Raw genomic sequence first — 11,759 nt, 5'->3', positions numbered from 1 at the left:
ATGTATGTATTTTTGTATTTTGATTGCTATATTTGGTGTCAGGAAAGAATATTTCTCCTAATATGGGGCAATTGGTTTCTGCCACATGGTGGATTTTTACTTTTCTCATTAGGATTATTGGCTGGATTTGATGGACCTGTGTCTTTTTCAGCCTTATCAACTACAGTATTCAACTATTAACCTTAGCAATACCTTTCTATTACTTTTGGCTGAGTTTCCCCACATTCACACAACCAAAGTTCAACTGTGAAACTCAGCCCATGTTTGCTGGATTCCTCAACCTGAGCAGTATGCTGCGAGAGGGACTCCTAGCTGTATAATTATCTATTATTATTATTATCTATTATACTAGGAGTCCCTGCTTCCCAGCAACTATCTATTATAGTATTGGATAGTATCTCGCTATTAGGCAGGAACTCCTAACAGCATAGATTACCATACAGATAAGAGTCCTTTCCATGACATACTGTTCAAGCTGGTAAGTCTGGTAAATACGCACAGCTGTAATTCTTTTGTGTGAATGTGAGTTAAAGGTCTGACCACACAAGATGGCCCCACTGCTAATGTTCTATTATGGAAAATCAGCAGTAGCTTTATCTGAAAGCCACGGCTTCAAAAATACCAAAAATGACTTGTTTTCTTGCAGTGATATTCCCTCTGCAGGGTTTATTTTCACAGCATGTGCATGAGATTTAGTGAAAGTGTCATCAAGTAGGTCACCTGCTTCAAGTATGTCTTGTGTGGACCACATTGCTGAAACACAGCTTTTTTTGTTGAAATTTTTGTTGCTTTTTTAATCCAAAGCCAAGAATGCCTACAAAAGGAATGGGGGATATATAGCAAGTTCTTATACTTCTACCTTCTGCTCAATCCCCTCCTGGATTTGGCTCAAAAAAATGCAACAAAAAAAGCTGCGTTTCCGCAACGTGGGGTCTCAGCCTAATGGTGTTTTATGGTCTTGCATCAAAATTCTTAGAGCAGTTAGTGTAGTGTTTGAATACTGTCTACACAGACCTTTTTAGGTTTAGATGCACTATGGAGATCAAAATGCAAAAGGAAATTCCATGTACACAGGTATGATTGAGCCTCACATTTACAACATTTTAGGTCACTTTTTCTGACACTTAAGTTATCTGTACAGTAAGAAAAAGGGAAAAGATATCATGACTTGCAAGTTGTATCTTGTAACTAATTTACTACAAATTTATGTCAGATCTCCTAGCACAGATAACATAAATGAGGGCAACATGGCGACTCAGTGGTTAGCACTGCAGCCTTGCAGCGCTGGAGTCCTGGATTTGAATCCTGCCAAAACATCTGCAAGGAGTTTGTATGTTCTCCCTGTGTTTTCATGGGTTTCCTCCCATACTTCAAAGACATAGTGATAGGGAAAACTGTAGACTGTGAACCCTATATGGGGTCTACATTTAAAAAAAAAAAATTAAATAAAATAAAAAAAGAACATAACATAAATGGACTGTGTTCATGAATTGACATCTGCTGAGATGAAATGTACTCTGTATACTGTACACAAAAGTTCTATATTGGTATCCTGCTTAGTGTGGGTTCACACCTGCGCTCAGTCTCCACTTTGCAGGTTTCCATCTTCCCAAGAAAGTGGCCAGGAGACGGAAACCGGCAGTCAGTTTTCAAACCCATTCATTTGAATGGGTTTGCAAAGGGTCCACCCATGAGTGTCTTCTGGTATCCATGGCAAAACCGTTTTTTTTTATAACTGGACACAAATCGGACATGCAGGACTTTGTGTCTGGTTAAAACAAACAGTTTCATCGCGGAGACCAGAAGACGCTCACGCGCGGACACTGACTGCCAGGTTCCTGTTCATTTATACAGGCAGAAGACAGAAACCCACAAAGTGGAGACCGGGCGCAGGTGTGAACCTGGCCTTACTGGTAAGCTAAATATGCCCCATTAGCTGCTAAACTAATGGAAAAAACTAAGTTGATTTCCTAATTTGTTCTAGATAACAGATTTGTTGTTATTTTGTCTGCACGGGCTTTCATGTATTAGGTTAATTGCATATTATCCATGATCACACTTTTTTACAGAATACTTTGACATAGCAGCCCACTGATGACAATACGCATGGAGTGTAAACTAAGTTATTAATGCCTTAATAAGTTAGTGAAAGCCACTTGTTCCAAACTGTTAAAGTTACGCCGTAGAACAGTGTAGCAGAATTACAGAACACCAATTTCCTCATGAAAATCCGAGTCAACTATGAAATTAGAAAAATGGAAATAAGTTCTTCACATTTTAAAGGCCACAACATTTTCATTATACTGGAGTGTAAGAATAGTACTTTTTGCAGTAAATATCTGTTGCTATGGTTCTTCAAAGACCCTTAATTAAATTTGCTAACAGGATGATCCATTTACCAAAGTAGCAATATGGCAACTTAATTACAAGTAGCAAATGTTATATTGTAATATATATGCACAAAATCATTAAGGCTTTTCCATTCAGTCGCCAGGTGATTTTTAGCCCCAAGGTAAACATGTTGAGCAGTATTTACTAATTGGAGCTGTAATAGTGGAAAATCACTTAGGCCCATGTAATTTAATGGCTGTAAAATATAATATACAAACATGTCACTTTGACATTCATGTTTTAGAGAATGGAGTTGTTCATTCTGCACTCTTTCCCTGCGCTGAAAATTGCTTTTCCTTTTAGTCTTTTTGTAAGGTATAAAACATAAGCATAGTCCTGATGACAGGCGTTGGATATGAGCTACTGTCTTTCGGGTCTGTCTGATGTATTTATACTTCATCGTCATCATCACTGCTGAAACTGCTTCTTCTGCTGCTTCCCTTGGAAAGGTCAGGTGACGTCGCAGATAGAAATGGGTCCGTTCCATATGGAGATATTTCTTCTAACATTTGTTCTTTTAAAGCAGCGCTGAAGGATAGATCTGTAAAATGTGAGAGTGGATCAGAAAATCCTGTTGATCCATCACATAAGTCAGTTGTTTGTCCAATAGACATCGGAAGCTGACGGACATAATCTTCTGACATATTCTCTCCGTATGTTTGCTGCTTGATGACTTGTGAAGCTAATTCTACTGTGCACACCGTCGGCATTGGCAAGCCATGGGCTCGAGCTTGTATTTCAAGTTCCTACAACACAAAACCCCAAAATATTAGGATAAAGAATTTTTTTTTTTTTTTTTACATTTACAAATTGTCTGGATCCTACTGCCCACAAAATACACCATTTGTATTAGGAGAGTAAGATTATTTATTAAATGTATCTATCATTTAAAGGGGGAGCTGTAGATCTCCTATCATACCTGGTAAGTAACTACACCCCTGCTAAGGTTACCATTCATATTGTGTTATTCCTCTGTTAGGGTCCATTTACATGGAGGAAAATGGTGAGGAATTTGGTGTGGAATTTCAGTGCTGAAAAAGGAACCCATTTAAGTCAATGGGATGCTTTTTTTTCAGCGCTGAAATTTCACACCAAATATACATACATTGGCAATTTATTATGCCAATGGAATACATCAGTGTTAGACTAAGATGGTCTAGGGACACTTCAAATGGACAAGAATCTTAGCAACCAGTTAATGAATTTGAACACAGTAATTTCTATTTGTTGTCAGTAGAACATGTCCCTTACATCCTTCAACACTGTCAAATCACTAAACTAATGTAGGGACACACACTGGGGCAAACTTATCATACAAAAGTCTTAATAAAGGGCCCAAGAGGTGCAGGAGCCAACATATTTATGAAACCTCCTCATAAATCAGTTGACAGTCCCTGTGCCAGAATGGAAATCTGTACCATTCAGAAAACTGGAGTGAGTTGTAATAAATCTGTTGTTTTGAAGCATCTCTACCCCGTCCCGCCGTGCCCAAACCTGTTCTGCCCACATTCACACAATGTGATGGGTGAGGCACGAATCCAGGCTTTTGGGGCACGTTTGGTTCAAAAGGAGGTCTTGCAGCAAATGCGTGCCACAGTTATTTGGCGTAGGGGGAATGATGTATTCCACTCATTGACAATAGAAATCCCTATTGGTTAACTTATTCATAAATTACCAGGAGGAATAACACTATAATAACCTGACAGTGTAGAATTCTAAAAATAGAGGCTAATTAAGACCAAAATTATAAAATTATTTAATTGGGAATGCAATATTTCACTATAACAGGCAAGTATAGACAACAGACAGATCTTACATAAACACATTTTTGATATCCCATGTCCATGGTTGAGGACAGTGAGGGACCGAGTCCCCCAGGTAGGCATGCTCCATTCACTTTTATGGAAGTTCCAAAAACAGTAGCACAAGAGCAAGTATGCATGCTGGAAGTTGTAGTTTCACAGCAGTTGGAGTGCAGATTGCTGACCCTTATATGTAATTAAAGAAAGTGAAACGTTTCCATAGAAATACAGCAGTCAGCAAGGTGTTTGTGTCACTTTATTGTATTTAATTTGGGTTATGAAGGACAATAGAATGAAAAAAGGAAGAAAATATTAGATTATTTCTAATTAATAGAGATGAGCGAGTACTGTTCGGATCAGCCGATCCGAACAGCACGCACGCATTGAAATGAATGGACATAGCCGACACGCGGGGGGTTAAGCAGCCGGCCGGCATCAAAGCGGAAGTACCAGGTGCATCCATTCATTTCAATACGTGCGTGCTGTTCGGATCGGCTGATCCAAACAGTACTCGCTCATCTCTACTAATTAACTATTCCTATAATTAATTTCAAGTTTTATTGCATTGTTTGTACTTTGAGGCTAAAGCCCTACATTGCGAAAATGTAGCTTTTTTTTGTTGCAGATTTTGTTGACTGAGGAGTTGACTGAGAAGATGGTAGAAGTATTGGAGCTTCCTATATATTTTCCATTCTTTTTGTAACCACTCCTAGATTTGGCTCAAAAAACCGCAGTAAAATTTGCAACAAAAGAAGCTGCGTTTCTGCAACGTGGGGCCTCAGCCTTACAAATAAACAGATTTATTGTTTTTTATTAAAATATATTCACCTATTTGGCTTCTACTTGCCACATACTATATTACACTGCTCAATGCCATTCTGTTTTGTATTCACACAAAAAAATTACATTTTATTTCGCATCACACCAAAGAAAGTTTTTCGATTTGTGACAAAAAACGCATCCACTTGTCATCCGTTTCTCACGGACCTGCTTATAGGCATAAAAAGCAGATCAACCATAGACAGCACTCAACCTGCAATAATTGCAGATTATGGACATGTGAACGCAAGCTGTAGAAGCCAAAGGGTTGACAAACTTTAAGGCAAAACAATTCTAAATATGTTTTATTTGTAAACATACATACAATGCAATGAAAGCAGATACAAAGGCGTTTGAAGCCTTTAAATACGTGAAGTCTAGGTGACTCATTGTATGTCGTGGAGCACGCATGTTTCAAAGTATGCTCAGTAAAATGAGCAATTTTATATCAAAGTCTTTCAAAGGAACCACAAGTATTTCTTTAAAAAAAACTTTTTTCTATATCTCTTGTTTTACATTGTGGAGAGACATTCAATAGCGCCCTTGATTCTTAGTGTCTAATAGGTTTCACAATCAAAACGCTACTCATTGAGCAATGTCAGAGCATTCATCTAAGCCATATTTGCAAAAGGTTAAACACTTTCTGTCAGTGCAAATGACTGAAGCAGGTAATGGTTATAATAAATAAATAGCTAGTTCTAGAATAAATGGGGATAATTTCCAGAACGTTAGAACTTTTTGTACTTAACCAACCTGAATACGCAGCAGCAATCTTCTGTTGGCTTGTTCTAATTTTTTCTGTCTGTGTTCTAATTCTCTACCTCTTTGTTGTTCTTTTTGTAGCCATTTGATGTATTCAACTGAAGCTTTTAAAATAGTTCCTTTGTTCCAGCGCATATCACTGCAAAATGGCGAAATAACCTTTTCACAATTGTGCACATCAGCAAAATTCATAAGAACTTACAAAATCTTTTACATTAACCTGAAATAATGATTTACATGACTATTATTCACTGTTAGATATTATTGCTTCTGAATGGAAATTTTAATAGAATAGTTAAGAACTCCTTATATAGTAAAATTGATCCTGGAATGAAAATATGTGTCAAAAGAAACTAATAGAGAGACTTTTTTGTGAGAGCGCTAAATGTATTATGATTCCACCATTACAGTTTTTATATTTTAAGTGAAAATTGCTTTTATTATTAACTTTGAGATTAAAATCTATGTGCAGTACTTATACATTAATGGAGAAGAAAATGTACATTTCCAAGGACTTCAGATTACATTTTTAAAGATCATTTTAAGTATAATATTCTTTATATTTGACTCTTTCAGACAAGGGAGAGTGTTCTATTGTTAAAGTAAAATAAACTGTATTCTCAATAGTGATTCTTTTTTAAAAGAATGCATAATATCAAAGTATAACATCAAATATCAGCTTTTTTTTTAGCTATACGTTAAAAGCATCTACTCTACAGATTTGAATCTAATCTTATCTAAATCCACTGAACCTGAACAATAAAGAGATAAAAAGCAAATGCTGGAATGCAATGGGGAACCTTTATTTATACATATGAATAAATATTACAAGTGCCTCGTAGTATTTCCAGAACAAGAGAAGATTTTTTTTAGTTCTATACAAGCAAACAGGACCACTTACTTAGCAATAAAGACATTTTCAGACTTATGGCTATGATTTCAGGCATGTTTTCTCTATCAAACAAATGCATTAGATATTATACCACGTAAACATTTGGTACATATGCGAGTGACACACTGCCTCCACTCGGACATGGAGAGCATAGAGATAGCTGAACAGCAAGAACAGACAACTTCACCCATCAATAAATCATTCCTGTGTTAGACCTTCATGCAAGCAATATGCCTGATAATGTCCTAGCTGGCGGGTAGAAAAGCAGAGCTCCCTGTGGTTGGACACTGGGAGACAAGATATAAAGCATGTGTACTGATACCATCTCCCTTGCTACTGCATGATCACATAAACCAGGCACTTGAATTTGAGGATCCAAGAATAGTAACAGACACAAAAACATTTGTTTCCAAGGACTCCCTAAGTTCTGGCCGCCTGACAAGTTGTGAGAATTAGTGACTGCCATCTATATTAACCTGTTAGGGAGAATTCCCCAAGCCCAAATCTAAAGATCCATCACATGATGCATATGCAGCTTGCTCTGCTTTGTGGACACTAATCAGATCCTTGCTGTAGCCCAATAGTGGGGCAAATTCATGTATGACAGAGTGGACATTGTCCTATATAAAGATCTAGCCCCCTCCACTCTCCAAAGAAGGCAGTTACACCCACTATTAGATGTTCTATGTGCACAAAATCTGCAATATTCTTGGCTTTAACCTTTTGGCTTGGCCTCTCTCAAATATGGCTGCAGAATTACAATCTGTACACTATCAGATCTGGAGAATGTGTGTCTGACACTGGAGATGACCTTACTGGCTGCCATCAGAAGGCCCCACAAACTGGTCAGATGAGCCCAAACTGGATACATAGAAACCACTTATTAAAGCAAAATCACCCTTAAGAAAAGGTAGCTTGGAAATTCTTTGGCTAAAACTTTAACCACCTAGAATTTAATGCCATGCTTATTTCTATGTAGCATTATTCACCTATAAGCGATAACTCGAGCCTTTTTGTTTTTCTTATACTTAAAAATGCATTTACAATGTATTCTCTGATGTTATTTGCTGTACTCAGTGGCTCAGTCCTGGGATGTTCCACTTGGACATGGTCCCTCAATTTCTAAAGATTGGCTTACTGTTTATCAGGCGATAGGATTTTCCTAGTCCCAAGTCACTTATTTCACACTTTCTTGTACACTTATTTCAGGTTAAGACAATGTCCTCCTACACCCTTATCTTCATTCTTCTGGCTTGTCGGGGATCATTGTTATTTGACAATGCTCAGTTATGTATAGTATTGTATTTATATATACTAATTGTTGTGATCTGCATATTACACTGTATCCCTGTCTATCGATTAATTAGTTTTAATTTATATTACATAGGTATATATTAATTATAAGGGATTCTTGTATATTACATATCCCTAGTGCATTATGAATTTATTAAATTCCCCTTCTATCACAACCCTCATTTTCCTTATGAATTTTTAATGTCTGTGATATATTTTTTACCAGAGAAAAAAATGGACCAGCCCCCTGGTAGGTTTCGGCCAAGAAGGAAAACAGCGCTCGCCCGATATAGATAATAGGTACTCCTTTATTGATACACAACGTGTTTCGGGCCACACAGCCCTTTCTCAAGTGCATACATTTCATTCCACAGTGGGCTCATGCATGAGCCCACTGTGGAATGAAATGTATGCACTTGAGAAAGGGCTGTGTGGCCAGAAATGCGTTGTGTATCAATAAAGGAGTACCTATTATCTATATCGGGCGAGCGCTGTTTTCCTTCTTGGCCGAAACCTACCAGGGGCTGGTCCATTTTTTTCTCTGCATCTCTACGTCTGAGTGACGTCTACAGCAGCTGCCTAGACCCTTGATTTAGGGTGTTACGAGCTTCTTGAGTGTTGTGGTATCACACAACCTATTCAGGTGAGGGGGCATTTGTCCCAACCTATATTAGTCCAATTTTGTAAATTTATTACACGAGGATCCACTCGGTGTGGTCTCTTCTCTTGTATATTTTTTACCAGGTGATGGGATTTTCCTCTCCCTGAGTCACTGATTTCCAGCCTGCCTGTATGGGTAGCTGATGATTTCTTAGCCTATGTTCATGTTATTGGCACTTTCTAGTATACCTATTTCAGATTAAGACAACGTCCTCCCTCCCTGTCTTGTCAAGGGTCAAAGGTTATTTGACACTGCTCTACTGTGTTTACTATTATTACACCTCTATATACTAATTGTTGTTATCTGCATATCACACTGTGTCCATTGAATGACTGGCTTCATTATTATTGCAAAAGTATACATTAATTATAAGTGATTCTTGTATATAAAATATTCCTTGCAAATTTATGAAATTCCCCATCTATCATGACCCTCATTTGCCTTATTAATTAATGTCTTTGATATATGTTGTTTTTAGCCATTATTTATATCAATAAACTTTATTTGTAAACTTATAGAAAAAAAAAGACATGGACTGCACATCCCAATTTTGTACATTAATCTAATGCTTTACAGCACACTTCCATAGACAGTATCACAATCTCCCATCATCTACCTTGTTCCGTAACTCTCTCACTTTCGCAACTGCCTTGGAGAGACTTGAACTGGTGACTAAACAAAGTCCTGCTGGATGATGAGACAAACCGTACATGGGTAGACTTCAACTCAAAGAGGACCATTCATGTCCTCATGAATGTGCAGTTTTATATACCGCTAGAAAGCCAACACTCAGCTGAATTCAGTGCACTCTCAGCTTTACTGGTATGTGCCCCGTTGATGGAGATATCAGTGCCGTTAATTTCAGCACCGATATCTCCCCACTGTCAGAAGGGTTTTCCTCATAGCTCAGCATCATCACTGGGCTGTGAGGAATACCCCTCCCTGACATTACTTGTCCATAGACTTGTACTGGAAGGGTGACCTCACAGCTCAGCATCATTACTGGGCTGTAAGGAACGCCCCCTCTGACATCGGATATGTACTTATTGACCCATAAACCTATTCTAAAACAGATCAGGGCGTAAAACATGCTAAAAACTATTGTATTTACTGTGAATTCTCCAAATGACACTCCCATGAACTTTCTTCACCCAAGTTAGATTCCTGTTTTCCAAGTTCCTAGGGAAGCACAAAAGAGCCCATATAACCCATACTATTTTAGTCAGAACATATGGATCTGATTTCTTTAAATTGCTCAGGTGCACTGGTCTTGGAGGTAAAAATGTCTTCTCAAAAAACCTAATGATGGGATCCTTAATGTAGATCTGGTCTTCATTACAACCAGAGCTGGTATCTCTACCCTCCCTATCCAGATTCCTACTCTCCTACTCAAGAGACTCTATGAAACATCATATGTGGAGTACTGGAGACATACTACTGGCTGACATAATTCTGGATTATACTAGTTTGCAATGCCAACTACCAGCCAATTTTCCTTCTATCCTGGGAAAAGGAATGAAATACAACAATACCATTATAAGCTTTGAACCCAGTGGTACAAAACCCTACAACTACTATGTACCCATAGACTATTCAACAATAATCACTGCTGGAGAGGCAATAGCTTCAGAGACACATACATACATCTGCTCAATCATCTTTCCTTTCTGGTCGAAAATTGAATTGGTCATATGTCAAGTGTATTCTCCTATTTTAATGCTTACTCTGGAAATCATTGCTGACCCATTACTGCCTATACTCCATCACAGTAGAGCATAAATGGCTTAATAAGACTCCACACACCTACATGGTGGTCTCTCCCTAAGGAGTGACAATATCCCCTTAACCTATACTCCATGCAGGCTTAACCTTGTCACACACTTACTGGCTGCAGTCAAAGCACTGATTTGGTTACAAAAAATGTCCTCAATGTTCTCATGACAAATTCCTGAAAACTTGATCTCCATGGCTCTCAATGCAGAGACTCTCAGGCTCTTTAGTTTAAAAAGTTAGCCCTTTCTGATTCTATCATTGGGATTCTATGCTTGTTTATAATTATCATGCCTACACATCACTGAATATTGCCCTCCACACCCTTTATTTGTCTTCCACACACCATTGTTAATTATTCTTTGTTTGCTTGTCTCACTGTCCCCCTTTCCTACATCCTCCCCCCTTCATATATTAACCATTCTTTACCTTTCCCTCTAGCCCCCTCCTTCCCAGCCACTTTCCTCCTCTCTCATCTGTACATCTGAAGGTTAACCTCATTCACTTATGGGTTTATAATGGTTTTTACTTGGTATGTTTTTTTCAAAAGGGTTTTCTTGGTTACATGGCCTTACAACGAACGGCTATGTTATATTAGAAAAACTTAAAGAATTTACAAAAACATAAAATAAAATTCAAGACGAAGTACTATATGACGATATATCAATATGTATCATCCATACAGAAGAGCTAATTGGTTTGGAATGGTTGAATTCAGCAAAAATGTTTCAAATAAATGTGATTTTTTTTTTCTGCATTTAGATTCACGCAAACCAGCTAAAATAGTGGTTGCCATGTGAAAGTATGGATAAAGTACTGAAGAAGGGCCATATCACCTCAGGGATTAGGTAGGCTTCCCATAATGCATTGTGATTATAACAGGGCCACCGATGACTCACAGGCATGAAAAAGTGTCCATTGTTATCAGCCAGACACAGAGAGAGAGAGAATAAAACATTGCAGTGTGTGGATTCTGGGGATGTGTAGTGTACTTTGGACTGGGAGAAGACTTATATTTAAAAGATAGAGATAACATAATGAGTTGACAAAGTGATTTACAGTTCTGAGAGTAAAATTCAATCTGTACTATGTCCAAGCCAAAAACAGGTAATGGCACCACATGGCACTCTTATTGTACATATCTGGTGTAATTTAGCTATTGTTTCCATTGCTTGCAAAAACCCAGTGAAGTTCTATACAATACCACTTTGAATTATTAGTTTTTCTAAAAGTGGTATAGTAAAATTTGGCCTTTTTTGCCTCAAAGCAAACAAAAAGAAATATATGAAAAGCATTTAAAATGGAATAGTTCAGGAGCCAAGCGTTATATACCACTTTTTTAGGCAATATTCACTTAGAGTTTGAAAGA

The 11,759-nt window shown here is 37.7% G+C and overlaps 1 protein-coding gene across 1 annotated transcript in view; it reads right to left on the bottom strand.

The window, feature by feature from the left end:
• Window positions 1-2,306: 2,306 nt before the first annotated feature.
• TFEC (transcription factor EC) overlaps window positions 2,307-11,759 on the bottom strand; it is a 77,600-nt gene continuing 68,147 nt past the window's right edge. The window contains exons 7-8 of the mRNA XM_075274277.1: window positions 5,766-5,913; window positions 2,307-3,137 (exon numbers count right to left, since the gene is read on the bottom strand). Of these exons, the coding sequence (XP_075130378.1) occupies window positions 2,781-3,137; window positions 5,766-5,913 (505 nt within the window). The 3' untranslated portion in view covers window positions 2,307-2,780. The remainder of the gene's footprint in view (window positions 3,138-5,765; window positions 5,914-11,759) is intronic.

Source organism: Leptodactylus fuscus, chromosome 5 (genome assembly GCF_031893055.1).
Source record: "Leptodactylus fuscus isolate aLepFus1 chromosome 5, aLepFus1.hap2, whole genome shotgun sequence".
Taxonomy (NCBI): domain Eukaryota; kingdom Metazoa; phylum Chordata; class Amphibia; order Anura; family Leptodactylidae; genus Leptodactylus; species Leptodactylus fuscus.
This window is presented reverse-complemented; position numbering and strand designations above follow the sequence as displayed.